The sequence below is a fragment of the Carassius auratus genome, chromosome 40, assembly GCF_003368295.1.
Source record: "Carassius auratus strain Wakin chromosome 40, ASM336829v1, whole genome shotgun sequence".
NCBI classification, from domain to species: domain Eukaryota; kingdom Metazoa; phylum Chordata; class Actinopteri; order Cypriniformes; family Cyprinidae; genus Carassius; species Carassius auratus.
In genome coordinates this window covers 14,854,595-14,873,694 of record NC_039282.1, presented here as the reverse complement: position 1 = coordinate 14,873,694, position 19,100 = coordinate 14,854,595, and the positions used below count along the sequence as shown (strand labels likewise).

The 19,100-nt window shown below is 36.6% G+C and overlaps 1 protein-coding gene across 4 annotated transcripts in view; it reads left to right on the top strand.

Moving 5' to 3' along the window:
• The first annotated feature begins 4,414 nt into the window (after window positions 1-4,414).
• The window catches only part of msi1a (musashi RNA binding protein 1a), a 38,568-nt gene continuing 23,882 nt past the window's right edge, over window positions 4,415-19,100 (top strand). Inside the window, exons 1-5 of one of the 4 annotated variants that reach the window (XM_026226794.1) lie at window positions 4,415-4,636; window positions 4,903-4,943; window positions 5,174-5,255; window positions 6,658-6,742; window positions 11,282-11,323. In XM_026226794.1, the coding sequence (XP_026082579.1) occupies window positions 4,575-4,636; window positions 4,903-4,943; window positions 5,174-5,255; window positions 6,658-6,742; window positions 11,282-11,323 (312 nt within the window). In that variant the 5' untranslated portion in view covers window positions 4,415-4,574. The other 3 variants (XM_026226795.1, XM_026226796.1, XM_026226798.1) reach the window with 3 other exon arrangements.

Genomic DNA, 19,100 nt, shown 5'->3' with positions numbered 1-19,100 from the left:
TCATTTATTTTGAATTAAACACTTTTCAAGTAAAACTTTTCACTAAAAGAGATTTGCAAGGTTTTTAAATGATAAAACAATGGATATATTTATACAAATGGTTTTCCACGTGCTCAAAACAGTGGCCCAAAAATTTAGAAAAAACTTTTTTATAAACATATATATTATTTTATCATTTAAAATCTTGCAAAATTTAGGTTTTGCTTGAAATGTGTTTTATTCAAAATTAATTATGCTTGGTTTTATATTTGTTCTATGTAAAGCAAAAAAATATATGTATATTATATATACATATATTAGCCACATTATGTTAAAACAATTTATCTTTATTTTTATTTTTTTGCCTTTATTTAACCAGGAGAGAACCTCACTGAGATTAAGAATCTCTTTTATAGGAGTGTCCTGGCCAAGATTATTATGAAAATAATGCAAAAAAAAAAAGCATCCTGATTCATATTTTTAGCTTTCTCACAAGTGACTGACGCATCACTTGTCTCTGGCATCCTCAACAAAATCGAATAGTGGCTGAATAGTGACGTGCGACAAAAAGACAGACACTTGGAGACATAGAGCTAAGTAACTGAAGGTTCACATAAAAGCATATAAAGGGCCCTCAGCAACTCCTCTTACACTGACACCATCTGCTCGGCACTGATGTGTACAGCACAGCCTCTGTCTGAGCGTAGCTTCTTGAGCGGCTGATGAATAGAGTGTCTGCTTTGTAGCGTGTGCCAATAACTTTGATGGCAGATCATTAGAATGAGCGCTAACATTTTTTCTGTGGCCTTTTTTGTTACATTCCTTGATGTGTACAGGTGTGGATAAAGGAGAAAAGATACAAATTTGTGTTTGAATATAGTGAACTGAACATGGCCTAAAATGATTCTGTCGGAGCATTAGCAGTGGGCATCTCATAATATTGACAGGCACAAAATAGCTCAAATGCTATATTGGGCTTGTGACAATATGACAGATCTGTCGAACCAACATTTCTGTAAATAAAGCAACAGCCAAATGTTGATTGTGGAACAATCTGTGCATGGAAATAAAACAGAATGGATGTTTGGATGTGATAAGAAACAGCAATTCATGTGACAGGATAATGCACATCAGATAACGTGATTGAGGAAGTGCTCAATGCTCATTTAGTGGTGATGTGACAGGACTATTGATTTATTTGTAATTCACATACTGACCATGTCAGTAACACGATTGATGATCTCTGTATTGATTCCATTGGTTCTTGGGTCTTTTGAGCCGGATTTGATTTGTTTCAAAGGTGTTTAATTCATCCTTTTCCAAATTAGTCTTAGTGACTGTAATCAAATGTGTGATTTATAATAAGAAACTATTTTTAATTCCACTTAATTAGCAATTTAAAAAAGGTTAACTAGTATCACTTGTTGACTTCAGAGCAGTTTTCGTTCTAAATGCTTAACAAAAGAAACAAAACATTTGATATAGTTCTTAATTTTTTAATAGTGATCATCCTGGGTTTCAAAAAGTTATCAAATTTTGATCATCATTCATAAGAACCAGAACGCTGCTTTTAAAAGCGACAACGTGACGAGACTCCATTCTTTATCATTTCAACCTCCATTAAAACTGTTTCTTAAACATGAAGTATTATCTTTCGAATTATCCATTTAAAGATCTGAGCAGATATTTTCTAACCCCATTGTCAGATTGGCCATTTTAGGTAATGTTTGGCACATTAAAATGTTCTCTCTAATTGCAAAATGCACAGGCTCTAATTGGACAGATCCGTGTTGTGCACTTAGTCTAGGCTTTAATAAGGGTTTTCAGTTCAGATGTCTTTCTGTGCTGTTTTGAAGACTTAATGGATTTCCAGAGACATTAGATTTAACTTAATAATGGCGAGGGTTGCGGCATTAATAAAGCGTGCCTTCAAAACTGCCGAATGCAAATGTGTATATTTAAATATCCTCTTGATGTGTGTTTCTTTTAAAGTTGAATTTCAATTTCATTTCATCAAACCCGACAGCCGTGTCACAAGCAACATGAATATGCATATGGTGAATGGTAAAATTCACAAGTGTATGAAACTGATGCCTCGTCTCGTGGCAGCGGTGTGTTTATTATGTAGATGATTTTATAGCTGATCTACGCTGCGAAATGTACATGAATAGATTAGTTTTTTATGTGATCAGACAATTAAAGGTGTCAGAAATGTTTTGAGCTAGTTCTGCTACTGGTAATACAATTCTAACAAGTAAATGATACACTAATAAAAGGTCTAATGAGGTCCACAGTGTTCTTTAATGAACCAGTAAACGTTTGCCCTCACAATAAACATATCCCTAAATGCTCTTTAAGGCTTCTATGCTATGAAACACTCGGGACATCATGTAGATATTTAAAACCTTGCTCCGAACAGTCATTTCCTGTTCAATTATGCCAAATCTCAATGAGCCGTGATTGTAAAAACAGCCCTATTTGACGGCCCAGTTGTGAAGATCTGGCATCGTGCCTCCTTGTAATGCCAGAGAAATTACAAGACATAAAACACAACATGCTTTCAGGTGGTCAGATGAAATGCTATTCTGTACTTTCTTCTAAAATGAAAGGCAGCCGTGCTGAATAAACTATTTTGCCTACCTTTATGCTTGCTTATCAAATCCTATTATGAAATTATGTCGTTTCGATTATCTTAAATACCCTGTAAAATGTTCTGCCAAAGCCTATCAGAAATTTAATTGCGTATTGAATTACGATGAAATGGAACGGCAGTGGTGATGCATATTTGAACTTAACAGAAATGACATTTCGGGCGAAGAGCAGAAGCGAGCTCAATTTCAGCTGATAATGATTATTATTAATACTTACTAGAATTAGAAAACAATTGAAAACAAGTGTGTTTTTGGCACATTGTTTATCTCTTTTTTTTTCTTTTTAAAAACGGTGGTCTTTTCTTGCTCAAAGCCCCGAGAGAATAAACTGAGAGGAGAGAGAGATGTTTCGTTTTCTGGGTTGTGCCCCATAGGTACCCGTGTGTCAGTTTACCAACAAGCTGCCTGTTAGGCAGTGAGCTGAGACAGCGGGTTCACCTGCCAATCAAGAGCATCTCAGCCTCCCTCCTCTGGACACTGGCTTTATGTGGGCTCTTTACTTCAAGAGTTCTAACTGTTGTTCAGAAGCTATTTTTAACAGCAGGGGCGAGAAGAGGAAATATGAATTGGTATAGGTATAGAGAATAAAAAAAGAAGAATGATGAGGTGTCTTCGGGCCACGGAGCCTCTCTCAAACAGAGCTGCAGGAAATAAACAGCAATCACTGTAGCATGACAGAAAATCCACTGAGCAGGCAGCCTTAATTGAGCCCCCTTCTCTCTATTTCCTTTTCTCTCTTCCCCCTCTCTATGGATAATAAGCACAGGATCCCTTAACCTTTGTGTGCATTTTAAAGACCATTAATTGATTTGTAAAACTGCATTTTGCAGAAGTCAAGGGGTCCACAGACCCTCAGGTGGTGTGTGGTGGCTCGGATATTTCAAGTTGAATGTGAATTTCAAGTCACAAAGGAGGTGTATTCTGTACAGTCACTAGTATACACAGTGGAAAACAATAATCATATATAACATTTGCACGAGTGCTTCAGAATGTGACTGGAAATATCTATATTTCTAAATAGCATGTTTTCTTTGGTCAGTGACTAAGTATTTATTACTGTTAGATTTGATCACCTTATTGTATGCATATTGTATTTTGTACATTATACTGAAAAAAAATTGGTGTAGAAGATTTTTCACTTAGAATTTGCTAGTAATTGATGAACTATTGAATTATTGATGAATAAATGAAAATATACATTTATATTCGTTATTAATGAATGATATGGCATGTTACAAATGTGACTGCAGCTTAAATGTGGTTTCTTAATCTAATATTAAGTTCACAATAACAAAAACTGTTTTTTATTTTTATTTATTTATTTATTTTTTGTATTTTTTTTTTTTATTGGGGTTACACCCTCCACTGATTTAATCAAACAAGGCTGTCTGTACATTAATTTACACCCTGCTTGCTTTTTGGACATCTTTGAGCAACTCAAATGGAAGATAAGTTATGAATTCTCCATGGGGAGAAGTAGGCTATTAAAAATGAATCACTTCTCATTAATATTATCTGTTATGCAATAGCCTACTTCTCTTTCTTGGGTTGCAATGACAAAATACTTTAAGTAAAAGATCACTGGACTGCCAGTTTTTCTCTGGACCTTGGAAATCATATTCAGATGTATCAGTGTATCACTTTCTGTGGTATTGTTTACATTCACGTCTTTAATGTCTACAAATGCATAATGTGAATACTGTACGTTCGGTTACGCTTGTGTGTCTACGGTGATGTGACAATAAAAGTGATGCGATGTGATCTGATCCTCATGCGCTGGGCATCGGGTGGGCGGGGCCATGCTAATGACGTCAATGGAAGGACGGGATGGGGAGGGAGCCAGGCAGAGCTGATCCCACGTGTGACGCTCGCATTCCCGGCTCAGTAATATTCTCTTAGCTCTGACAGTGTGTGTGTTAGTTACTGGCCATAGTTGGGTTAGCCATGGAGGGAGACGGGAGCCAAGCCACATCTGGAAGCCCTAACGATTCGCAACACGACCCGGGGTAAGTCCGAGGCAAAGCTGACAGCACTTGACTTTTTTCCTTGTGTGTTTTTCTCCAGTGAGCATGTTTTAAAAACGCTCTTCCGGGTGCACGCAACTACTACACCCTTGTTTGATGTGTATTAGTGAGCACAGCCCGTCGGGGCTCAGTAAACACACACCGCTCTGCTTTGCCTTCGTTTAGCTCTGCTTTTTTTGTCGCTAGCTACACGTCAAAATGGCCGATCTGACATCTGGACTCACTTCTGCTGTGTTTTCCCCTTACAGTAAAATGTTTATCGGTGGCCTCAGCTGGCAAACTTCACCAGGTAAGAGACCGATGGTTCGCTGTCATTTGCACACGTTTGTCGGGCTGTGTTGTGTTTCTTTCATTGTGTCCAGCCTGGCGCGCGCTGTGCGGGATATGTGCCGTCATTTGAAGTCCTCTATTCGACCCCTGTCAGACATCCAGGGGGGCGTTTAATTTACAAACTGGTGTGTGTTTAACGCATGAATGCTTCGCTCATGTGCGCTCTTTTCTCTCTGTTTTGTTTCACAGACAGCCTTAGAGACTATTTTAGCAAATTTGGAGAAATCAGAGAATGTATGGTGATGAGAGATCCCACGACAAAACGCTCCAGGTAAAAAAAGAGAAGACACGTTTTATTTTTTTGGGTTTGTTTGTTTTTGTAATCCCTTAACACATTGAGTTTTTTTATTCTAAGCGATAAATTGTCGATTTTGCCCTTGCGCTGTTATTCAGATGCTATGCGCTGTTGAGGAGACTATCGGGGTTTGTGGTCAGGATACAGTTTGACATTGATTTGGGATTATTCATGTTAAACCAAATGTCTTTAATAAACCGAACGCTTTAATGCGGTTGCATGTGTTCTGGCTTTGACATTGGCACGTTAGTGGGTTTTTCTCACTTGAAATTGCCATTCTTAACCCTGGGTATTTTGTTACGTGTTTCACACTGTTCATACTTTACCATGGGTTTGTAATTCATCCTGAGCTGTCAGAATTTGCACTTTACGTTAGCAGCTTATTTTGCATATTAATGAGGATTAAAACGTTGACTGTAAGCGTACAACACGCGACCTGTTTTTAATATCAGTAGAAATGTCGCTGCGCAGATCCTCTCGAGTTGCATTTCATTCTGTGAAACGTACCGCAAAAAATAAATAAAATAAATTAATTAAATATATAAATACATTGTTTCCCCTCAAACATTTAAATTAAGCTGCGCGTGAAAGTTTCTGCGACTGTACAGTACGTATGAATATTTAATGAGCGAAGCGCCGACCCCGTTTATGATTGGTTGACTGTTGGTAAACAACTCTGTTGCAGATTTCCATAACGGACGGTTAAAAGCTTTGTCAAATTACAAGTTTGAAACGTTTCTTAGCATAAGTTTGTAACTGACTTTTTCTCAGTGTTTAAAAAGACACTAACCCAGGATTAAGTGTGGCGTGAAAAGTCCTTATGTGTCTTTGACAAACTGTATTTCTAAGGTAACATTTTATGCAAATGTTTATCTGATACGTTTCCTCAAACAAATTCTTGCTAAATAATGTAATAGTGTGGGTATATTAAAGGGATATTTCACAAGGAAATGGAAATTCTGTCATTGTTTATTCTGTGAAACACAAAAGGAATTGTTAGTGACTGACAGTTTCAGTCACCATCCACTTTTATTTGCATCTTTTTCCCAATATGCATTGAAAGTGAACGGTGACCGAAGCTGTCATTCTACAGATTCTTTTATGTTCCTCAAACAAATGAAAGTCAGGTTTGGAATGACACCAGGGTGAGTAAATGATGACAGAATTTTCTTTTTTGTGCAAACTGCAATACTGTTTTTGTCACTGACTGTATTTCTAAGACAACATGTCATTGCAAATGTTTTAGATATTGAAGGTCATGCAGCGTTTAATAATAGAATAGAATGGATATGTTAACAAGCTTACCAGTCATACACGTGTAGCGCATTGCTGTCAGCTTCTAATGTATGTCTGTGGTTTTGTTTGTTTTGTTTTCCAGGGGATTTGGCTTCGTTACGTTTGCGGATGCGGCCAGTGTAGATAAAGTCTTAGCTCAACCTCACCACGAATTAGATTCAAAGACGGTACGTTCCCTTCTATGTGCATTTGTTTTTTGAAGTGCTGTTTATACATGCTTGTATCTGTGACCATTCAGTGGTGAAAAGACACGCAGTCTTCCTATCATACCCCTTTCCTGGGTCGAGGCATCCCGCTGAATTTGTCATTGTACCACACACACAACAGCGGGGCACTTGACATAAATAAGTAGCCAGATAATTAGTCCTGTCTTCCTCACATGCCTCAGCAGGATTAACCCCTTGCTTGCCAAACTGGGACTGGGGAACAGAGGGTTAAATCTCATCGAGGTATGGGGCAAGAAGGGACTGTTGTTCGATCATGACTCCAACGTGCACATTTTGTGACGTAAGACTTGTAATGTATGATGTAGTGTTTTGCGCTCTTGTACATGACTGAATTTTCCAGACAGAACTCCGGATGCTGCTCAGGGCAAGGATGCATTTTGGATACGTGCATTAGTTCAGTGTAAACCTTGCTGAGCTAGAAATGTTTTACGTGGATGATTTACATGGTAAACTAATTGGATCACATTTGTTTCTTTTTGTATTTTCATAGTATATTTACATTTATGTTGAACTTGATACTTTGTCATTTGTGGTGCAGATTAGTGTGTGTACTGCTGTACACTTTCCCATTATTATACAATTAAGTGTTATGCATTGTTTATTTCCTAATGTGTCGTTATTATTTGAATTTTTTTCAAATTTATTTTTCAGTTGTTTTATTCATGCCTGCATGGAGTTTGCTGTTATTTCAACTTTAAAACATGCTTTTAATACGAAAACTTGAATTAAACTATATTTTTTAAAATAAAGATTCAAATTTTTGAAAACTATTTTGAAGTGTTTTTTTACCTGTAGAGGTTGTGATTATTTTATATTTACTATAGTATTTATATTATAACATTTCATATATAGTATGGACTCTTCTTCTAAAGCATTTCTGTTTGGAAATAGGAGTAAAATCTGGAAAATATTGTGTGTTTATATTATATTATTTTACCTTGGCCATGTAACTATGCAAACTGAGTCATACCTACATTTCTGTCAGCAAGAAATAGGTTTGCCTTTTTCAACCTAATCTAAATCCTAGCTGAAATACATTTAGATTTCCATGGGACAGTGAACCCCAGAATAAGCAGACGCTGTATCTGTAAAGTTATTATGGATTCTATTTTCTTTTTTTTATGTATGAAGTCACCATCTATCCTGTTTGTAGATGCAGCGGCTAGTTACCTGTAGGAGTCCAGAGTGAAAGAGCCTTTTATTTGGGATAGCTAGGGTGTGGACAAATACCGCCTTCACTGACTTATTTTAATGGATGCCATGTTGCTGCAAGTTCATATCAAGAGACTGACTGTATTTAAAGCCGTTCATTGCTTCCCTCAGGAATTTTATGGCTAATACTCTTCTCCCAGAACACTGTGTATTGGCTTTCCCAGTGCTTTCCTTTAAAAAATGATTAATGTGTAATTCTGTGATTTAAAACGGGATTAGAATAATTTTTCTGTTACTAGGTGAGTAGGCAATTTGCTAGTAACACTGTTATAAAAATGTTTTTTGCAACACAGACCCTTTCTAATACAAATAAAAATGAAGATAAATTGGAATAATAATAATAAAAAAAACCATACAAATAAGAGATGTATTTTAATAGTCAAAACTTATTTTATTTAACATTATTATCATTGGTTTAAGAAGAATTTGTTTGCATAAAGATGTAAAACACCAAACTAAGGTTCACTGATGTTGTACTGATTAGATAAAATCAGGTGGCTAATTTGGTCAGCCGCAGATTAACCTGTTAAACTGTTTATTTCCCACCTATAGCTGCAGGTAGATTACTGATGATTGTTTACTTAAATCTAGCATATTAATTTTGAATCGTAATTTAGCACAGCCAGTGAATATTCGCCACCTCTCCTGGTTCTGTGCCCTAAATCTGTTAGAAATACAGGTGTGCAATTCATTCAATCTCTCTCTGCCAGTTTGGAATTGACTGATGTTAGCCAAAATGCCTTTAGGAGGGAGAACATGTCTATCTGATTAATAAAATAATATTACATTGAGGACTTACTTGTAATTTGGACCTCAAAAGTAGGGCTGTTTCGATTAGACAGTCATGGCACACTTGTATTTTTAGTTACAAGTGGGTCAATGTTTGACGTTTAAATGCTCTTGAATGGCTGAGGGGGAAAAAGAAAGCTAGCATTAGCAGTGATGTATCCAGGATCGAGATCATGTGCACTGTAACGGTTGGTGCTAAAGCAGGGATTACTGAGCTCTGGGTTGTGATGTCATTGTCAGGGTTGGGGTGGCTGTGTCATGACTCTGGGGTTTCAGCTCCATCTGGAGACCAGGAGCTGGGAGGATGTTGCACTGGTGCTGGTTTAAGAACCAATTTAAATTGCACATGCAGTTGAAAGCTCTGCTTTTGATAGCTATAATAGAAGAACTATTATGAAATATTACTATTTGCATATGTATTTACTACTAGAAATTCATGTAATATCCAAAAAGTGTAATATCCATATATTTATAAGCTTTTTTACATTTGCATTTCATATGGATGTTATATTAAAGATAAACAATGTTTGCGCATATATATATATATATATATATATATATTTGAATGTATATATAATATGAGTATGTGTATGTTTATGTGTATATATATATATATATATATATATATATATATATATATATATATATATATATATATTTGAATGTATAATTGTATATGTGTGTATGTGTATAGTTGTCTTATTTAGAAATAAATTAAGTACCTGCTTCATGTACAAGTATCTGCAATTAATCCTTCAATCAAGCCCCCTACGTTTTAATTGCATTTTCCATTATTATTTTTTTTTTCATTTTCTTGTCCAATTTTATTTATTTTTTGTCAGTTTTGACGAGTGCAAATGGACCAAAGAAAACAGACCACAGATGTATATGTACAGAGATATTCTTGACACACTTGTTTGACATTTGATTAAAAGCTGTGTAATCTGTAATTCTGAAAGCCTGGGGTGAGAATTGCATTGTGTATTGACAACTGAAAGACTGCTGCCGGTTTCTCTAAAAGCACTTTTCTGGTTGAATTAAAATATAACACAACAGCATCATTTCCCTCCAGAAAGGTTTTATTTGATTTGTATACTTATTTATTTTTGCTGTACATATTGCAATTATGTTTAGGTCAAATTAATTTACCAGGATACCCCTTCCTTCATATTCCACCAAAACATGTTTATTTATTTTGCATGCTGCCACATCTCACAATTCTGCTTTTCTTTTCCTTACTATTTATAAGAAGTGACAAAGTATTCAGACATGTGGTAAATTCAAGAGCAATATAGCACTAATGGATCTTTTTCCCTTGAGTTATTTTTTCATTTAATGAGAGTGCAGAGGCAAGTCTTTGAACTGTTTTTGTTCTCACATGCATGATTATCTACCATCCTATCCTTCCAGTGCTCTGGCTGCCCAAGCTTTTGGCCTGTGTGCTAAAAAGCAGGGCTGTTGTTTTAGTCTATGAATGTTTAAATGACCAAAGCTTGCACAACAGCAGATCTGCAGGAACTCACTTATTCCGCAATGTAAAATCTTTATTTGAGCATTTAAAATAAATAAGCAATGTTCACTAAGATGAAGTCTAACAAGCCAGCTAGTGGAAATCAATAATACCTGTTTATCATTAATGAAACAATCTTTTAAAATGATTTTTCATCCATATTTTGCAGTATTAAAAAATGTATAATGATGCAAAGATCTAGTAGAGAGAGAGAGAGAAAAAAAAAGCATTGACTGCAATTGACATATTTATATTGTTATTTTACCCCTCTAGGGAATTAATTATTATTAATATCCAGGATGAATCTCAGAACCCCAGAGGTTTATGTAAATTACAAATACTCTTAATCACGATGTGTGCAAAACTACATTTCATTTGTAATATAATACAATCAAATAACATAGCTTATCCTACCAATAAACCTAGCAATGCCCTATCGCATACCAAAATGCATTCTAGGTAGAGCAGTAACCCCTCGTGCAGTGTGGTGCAGTGGGATAATGATAATCCCTCAGGGGGAAGGAGGTTGTGGATGTATTGATCTAATGCCTGGTCTTGATTCTCCGCAAATCTACAGCGCTCACTAAAACACCTCCTGCCATGTCGACCTGACCTCCCCGAGGCCGCAAGCACTTCTTCAGCGAGTCTTTGAATTATCTCCGGTGTGTAATATAATGCCACCTGTTTATTTATGTTCTAATCAAGTAATTATGCTCTAACCGGTGTAAGGTTTTATTCGATTTTGTCATACACAGGCTTCATGCAACTAGCGTGTAATAACTAGGCGAGATTACACATGAGACATGGAGCATTGCATCATGATTAATGCTATAATTTCCATGAAGGTTATCGAGTAGTCACAGCGCATTGCTGGCTTTTTCTAATATTTTCTAATTTTCCTCTTCACATAACAGTGTCACAAGCTCAGTTTTCTCATATTTCTTTCTCTCCTTCCTTGTCTCATTTAGATTGATCCTAAAGTTGCCTTTCCAAGACGCGCTCAACCCAAGGTAAGAACTGTTTGCTTTTGCTCTCTCATGCCGAGCCACTTTACATTTGCAAGTCTGCTGCGTATTTGTTAATAGTGTGAGAGGGTGAATGTTTTTCACTGAATTTGTCCTTTGATAGAACAAAGTTTGGTTGGAGTTGTAGCTGTGATGTTCTGCTGCAGTCTGGCTGGTGTTATTTTCCAGGCTAACTATGACTTCTCTGTGTCTTAGTACAAGGAGAGACTGTTTAATTGTTGTTTCAAATGTGAGGAATTCAGATTTTTTTTTATTTTTAATTAGCGTGGCTTGGTATGAACTCGAAGAAGTATCATGGAGAAAATATTGAATTATCACTGCCTTGTTGAGCGTGAAGGTTGAATTATTTTTCCTTTTTGGGGGCATGAGGTGGGGTGGTGATTAACTTACCTTTTTTAGCATCGCTGCTCGCATGTAAGATCATTAGAGAGGGATTTTTTTTTCTAAAAGGAAAAAAAAACTTAGAGGAGAACATTGCCCTCAGCTGCGGAATTCAGAGCATTAAATTCCTTTTTTTTTTTATCTTGCCTCAACAAGAAAATTTACTTTGTATAGCCGTGTGTGTGGGTGATTTTATGGTTTCTAATGTCCTGCTTCTGCTAGCCATGTTGGCAACAAACTTCCGACAGCCTATTCACTTCAGACTGCACTGTCAGCCAGATGGTCTGTGCCCCAGATTTTGTGTCTGCTATGCAGCCGTTGCTTGGCCTCTCAGGCAGAGCTGGGACGGCCCCCTGGCCCAGATACGGGCCAACAGTGTTTTCACCCAAGTGGAAAGGTGTACCGATCTGAGATCAGCCTAGGTGTTTTTTTATTTTTTATAGAACGGATGTGTAACAGGATGGCAGACGGTCCTTGATCATAATAGGCCAGGGAGGAGGGCTCATGGGGTGACAGGTGTCTATTGCACACTTGTCTGGCTAATTGATATAAAGAACTTTTTTGGTTCATCCAGAAATCATTGGAGGAGAAAAGGTGCACTCTTTTTCTCGCTCTCGCGCACATACACATGCCAGCGAGGCTGGTCCAATGCAGGCCGCAGGGCCCCGGGCCTAATGCTGTTTCTTGGCTCGAGTTGGACACGGGATGAATAGCAGTATTAATAAGGCCAGGCTCCAGTAACAGTTAGACTGCAGCCCTGTGGATGTTTGCTCAGAGCCAGGCATATTGACAAATAAAAGCTTTAATGCATATACATTATTATTCCCATGTCCTGTCAATAGGCTAGGCCAGCGATCGGCAACATTTTCGGCATGATGTGCTATTGAACATTTTTCTAGTTAATCACTGTGCCCACCCCCAACCCCCCATGCATTAAAACCATTCAAATTTTTATCACCATCGTTATTAATGCGCTGACTTAATTGATGTGTGCACACACACACACCAAACAGAGATCAGAGTTTGTGCTGTGCAAAGAGTAACATTCAGAAGCTCATAAACTTGTTGTAAGCGCTGCCACGCAACTTTTATTAATCAGTGCTGAATCGATACATTTATATTTCTCAGCAACATGGAGGGTAACATTGCAGTCTTAATTGATGCGCGCACACACACACACACACACACCACTCACAAACAGAGATCTGAGATTGTGCTGTGCAAAAAGTAACATTCAGAAGCTCATAAACTTTTTGTCAGCACTGCCACGCAACTTTTATTAATCAGTGCTGAATCGATACATTTGTATTTCTCAGCAACGAGGAAGGAGTAAGCTCAAATTTTTTTTCTTCCCTAATAACTGAACTTAGCCTCATTGATTATGTAGAGAGACAGATGCAGACAGTTTACACATCTCAAATGATTTGCAGCTTCATCTTACCTCACTGTTTTTAATGTTAAACTGACGCTTCGCGCTTTGCCTTTGTAAACCCCGCCTAGTTTGATTTGATTGGGCATATCAGTCATTTTGACATTGACGAGTGCTGTGGCTTTGATCTGAAGTGCCAAGTATGTGCAGCAGTCGCACACGCGCGCACATCTGTAGACTTGCGCAAGTTAATTCTCACACTTTAAAAGTATTTATTACATCAAAATCTATGTCAGTAAGCATTTTTACCTATTGTTTGCATGCCACCAATTATCACTCTATGTGCCACTGTTGGCACGGGTGCCATAGGCCAGCATTACTGCGCCTTTGGAAGTAGCCAATAGTTATCGCCATTCAGATTCATTACCCTATCTGACTCTAAATCAGCAGCAGGTAACACGAAGATTCAAATAGAAAACTTAGGAAACAAAAGCTCAGACCTCTGAATAGCCATTCTATCTTCGCCATGCAACGATAGAGCAGTTTTTTTATCTTCCAGCAAAAATACTTAAAGGGAGTGGGGATTTGTTTGTGTAATGATTATGTTGAACAGCACAGAAGTTTACCACAGGCGGTGGGCGAGATTGCTTTTTTTTTGCCGTGTTTGTGATTGGGCTTGTTGTTTCACACTACTTTTCCCAAACATGGCTCTGCATGTCCCGACAAGATTTTAATTGATATTGGGACTGAGGCCACTTTTGGAAGTGAATGGATTTTCACAGGTCTGATATCGCCCTCAGAGAAAACGGTTATTTCCATCAACCCTAAGGCTGCATAATCCTTCCAATCAAGTTACTGATGCTTCACCAGCTGCTGTAGTGCGGTTTTAACAAGCCTCTAGGTGCAGTAAGGCGATGGACGATCATCTGTATGTGATGGGCCATTTGTTTGATGCTCATTCTTGTCCTTTCTCATTGATCATGTTTGGAGGCTGCTCCATCGTTAGTTGCTAATTTAGTATGCTTGTGTTTATCTTCCAGACATTTGTGTATGAAGCATTACGTTCCAAAATAATTTCAAAGCTGTTTATGGCCTTAAATAGGTTCACCGATTAGAGGAAAAAGTTTAAAAATTAAATGTCAAATTGTTGCATTTAACTAGATAACAGTGTTGGGGACACATTGTAGCTTGTCTACTTTATTTAAAGTAATTTAATTACAGTCAAGTTACTATTTCGAAGTATATTTATGGTGGCATAAAAGTGTAATATTTGTACAATTGTAATAAATATTATATTTAGATATTATATTTAGAAATCCTGAGCCACTGGCTCCTTTAAGAAGTGCCACAGAATAAACGTGTTTTATTTTACTTATTTATTTTTAACACTTTAACATTTCAGTCATACTATCATTTGTTTTTGTTTCCCCTCCTTTTACTGTTCCAGCATTTAATTTAATTTAATTCACCTTGTATATGTCCTGGGAACTAAGTTTCACTTAAAGTGAGAATTGAATGGCTTGAGAACTATATGCAGTCACTAAGAATTATTTATTACACAGAATCTGTGCCAATATCATGGAGCAAAAATATGTCCGAATGACTTGGCTGTTGAGTGTAGTTTGAGCTCCTCCTTAATTCATCCTATAAATCTTGTCATATGTTTTGCACACTTCCATTCTTCATTAACATGCAATTTTAAAGGTTTTGAAATGTATTTTGCATTCTTTCTTATCATGTGGACAAAAGGTTAAAAGGGTCATATGATGTTTCTAAAAAGAACATTTATTTGGTGTAATGAAATGTTACGCCCCTCACCATACTGTGTTCTGACGATTTGTGTTACACTGTCAAATTTTGCTACCTCCCATTAAAACCGATGGTAGCATAATTCGATAGCGAAAAGTGCCACCTATCAGATTTTGCTTCATGCATGATATTAATAAGGTGTGAGGCTTTATTAACATGTACACCTACCCCAACCCTAAACCTACGAGTGACGAGACAAAAACATTAAAACCCATTACAAATGCATTTGTTGCATCCAGTGGGGACATAATTACTGATTATAATGACTTATACTGTCTTTTTGTGTTGCATCACATTGCACCGCGTAAACAAAATAACCATGTCTGAATTTTTGATTGGAGAAATGAAAAAGCAATAAGTGTTACTTTACACTGCTCAAAACTCACATTTGAACCATCAGTAGCAAATCCTTTAAATATAAAAAACGCTGTAGTAATGCACGGAACCACTCGTTATAAATCACCTGTGATTTATAGTAGTCACGTTTTTTATTATTATCTGAAACGTGCTGTGATTTATATTCCAAAGCCATTCATGTAATGGTATCGGGGTATCCATACATTTATAAAGAATATCCTTTTGGATTTGAGACTTTAGTCTTTGTAACTTAACAGATTTAACGGCTTGTAACAATCCAAAGAGAAAGGAAAAAATTTTATTGCATCATATGGCGCCTTTCAGTAAACATATTAATATGGAACAATAGCCAGGCCTGGCACCAGGATGGCATATGGGGTGAGTGCCACTACTTATAATGTGCAATGTCAAAACCGACTCGGACAGGGATGTGCCCATGTACAAAAGGGGGCTAATTTTTTAAGTATTTTTAAAAATATATTTAAAAATGTTTTCTGCATGGTATAAAAATACCTTTTATAAAATTGAGTGACAAAAATAATAATTCCGCAGTAGTTTGTCCTTCTGACTATTTAAATTGAGCAGTGTAACTGTTTCTATGTATAGTTGGCTTATGTTATTTGATAGGTTGTGATGTCAAGTATCCTATAACTGATATGTTGTGTGTGTTCGTGAGAGATGCCTGCGCGTTCACTTGAATTTGTTCCTTATGACCGCAGAAACAAAGAGAAGAGTGAGACATAACTTTTATCTTATTGCGACTGTGTACAGTCAAAATTACAGCGAAAAACAGTGCTTTTCAGAATACCATCTTGATTTCTTTTACGTGAACCCGCCATATAGAACGTGTCCCAGTTTTTTTTTCATTTTTGTTAATTAAGTCAAATATATTTAGCGAATAGGACTATTTATTCATTTTATATATTTTTATTCATTTTTTCTCCATTCAAAATGATTCTTAATCAATTAATAGCAAACATTTATGGCAAGCAATTGCTTATGAACTCAAGTTGATGAATTGTGACTGTGTCTACTTTGTCCTTTTTATATGTTTTAGCTGGTTGCAAGAATGCATATTTTATCTTCAAGTCAGATGCTGTTTGATCTGCGCAAATCAAGCACAACACTGTGCTCTGAAGGTGCACACATGCTCTCTCATAGCGCTAGGCCGGAATATAGCGCATAAATGTATTTTTTCTAGCTGAATAATGAGCTTATGGAGTCCAAATGACGTCCTATTAAAACTTTGATGTGCATGAAGGCAGTCGGACACTGGACAAGAAGCGCAGCACACAGAACAGTTCGTACAACAAATACAACATTTCTTAGCTGGGCACTGCAGACATATGCTAAATGGTGTCGCTGGTGTGCATACAGTTATTGAAAATAATGTGTTTGAATTTTAAAGATGTGGCACAAAGTGATACTGCGCTGCACCTCTCTTCCGGTGTGCGACCGGCTTTAGTGTACATAACATAACAAAATAAGTGATCACAAAACTATAAACGGGAAAAAAGCATTATATGCAAATTTTATCATACATGTTCCATTTATCTTTAAGGCTATAATGAAGCCATTTTGATTAGTTAATGTTATAAGCCATAATATTGGCTGTCTGGATAAAGAGGTGCTTTATACTATTCATTTAGATTCTGTCAAAAGTTTTTCCTGACTTAAGTGTTTTTGTGTGTTTTGTGTTTTGGGACACAGTAGGTAAGCAGAAGTAGTTTGAACTGCTGTTTTTATGCAGGTTCAAATGTTGAGTGTGGACGTGGACGGCTTGCTCTCCATGCCTCTAACTTCCAGCCTCTGTTTTTCCTGCCATTAAAAGATTATTGTGTAATTTTTGCTGACACTAGTTCAAAACAATGTTAGACACTAAATAATGAGTTTGCATTCAAAGCTCAGAGCTAACCACTTTCTGGTCCTCAAGTTGATTTCACAGGGCTCTCAGTCTTTACCAAGCCGGTTATAATCAGGCTAATGAGTGGCATTATATACAAAAATGGGAGCTATGCTTGAAGTACAGCCATGTTAAAAGGCCCAGCACACAACATAATGTGATCCTTCAGCTCTAGCAACACAACACACAGCTGACCTGAGTGGAGATGTCCTAGCATTTACTGCCCGTAATTGCTCTCAAAACAATGCCTGCGCAAAAGCTACATTCCCGTTTCTCTCGTTTCCTGCAAACTGCCTAGAACTGGACTTGCAGAAGAGTGAAAGAGCGCTTGTCGGAGCTGAATTTGAGTTTACCTTTTGTATTATTTTTTTTTTAATTTCCTTTCTATCCTACATTGTCTTGTGCCGTTTTTCCTCACACTCTCCTTCCCTCCCTCCCTTTTGTCAGTTTTGAGTGTGTAAAAATATTTGCACCTAGTGTACTGTGAAACAGCGAAGCTGTTGGGTCCTGTGGTGCGGGCTCTCGAGGAGAAGCACATGACTAAGTGTGAAAAATCCAGGCCAAGTTTTTAATGAAGTCCAGAAGGTGCTGAAACTTCCTCTCAGTGAACGTTTTCTCACTCTCTGAGAGAAAAGAGTGGCACTGAGAGCCTAATAACTCTAAACAACCCCAGCTCCAATTAAAAAGCCTGGATAACGCATTGCTCAATCCGGCTTCATGAGCTCTGTTGATCGCCTCTTTCATTTCCGCCGGCATAGTTCTTTGGACAGCTTGGCAGAGCAGCCCCTTCTCTCTTTTGAATTTTCCGCAGGTGCTTTTTTTCCCCTTGTGGGCTGAGAAAACCGATTTGATAAAAGGGCCTTGTTTAAATCTGTTGTAGGTAGATTTCAGTTTGGCTTGATGTAGACATTGCGTAGAAGTTCCATGATGAAACGTTTTGATGCGAGCAACAACAACAACAACAACAACAACAAATAAAAGTTTGTGGATTGAGAGATAGAAAGAAAGAATGAAAGAAGGAATATCCATTTCATAGTTCACCATGCACCAAGTCAATGGATTTTGACCTGAATTGTAACAGTGTTGAGTCAGAATTGTGTTATTAATCTGCAAAATTGCATTTCCTTTTTTTTTTTTTTTTTTTTTTACCATTTATAAATGCTATTTGTATGCAGAGTAACATGTTTTTTTTTTTATTATAAAGGTAAAAACCTACACATTTCTAGGGTTGTCTTGTGAATTTATTGTTGCTGAAGTAGATTTTTTTCAGTGTGAATAGGAATGTCAAAGTAAGCATTTTCTTATATACACTACTGTTCAAACATTTAGGGTAAGAACTTTTAATATTTCAACAATGGTGCATTTATTTGATAAAAAATATAGTAAAAACAGTAATATTGTACAATTTTAAATAACTGCTTTGTATTTTAAAATGTACTTTATTCCTGTGTTGGCAAAGCTGAATTTTCAGCAGCCATTTATCTGGTCTTCAGTTTCACATGATTCAGAAATAATATAACATTTATATAAAAACAATAATAACATTTTGTAATATTATCAATGTGGAAAACAATTTTTCTGCTTAATATTTTTGTGGATATCATGATACTTTTTTTAGGATTTATGATGAATAGAAAGTTTAAAAGCATTTATTTGAAATATAAATCTTTTGTAACATTATATATGTCTTAAGTGTCACTTTTGATGAATCATCACTGAATATAAATATTAATTTCTTAGAAATTTTTTATAATATTTATTTAAAAAAATTGCAGTAGCCAGGATCACTGATCAACTTTTCCCTTGTCACTGATAAGTTAGTTAGGTTGTATTTAAGTAGTGGAAATTGACTAGACCAGCCTTACACAGACTCTGCTTTGGTCACATGATAACGTTGAAAATGCCAATTTTGCCTGTTCTTTTTCTCTGAGGAATCTTTGAGA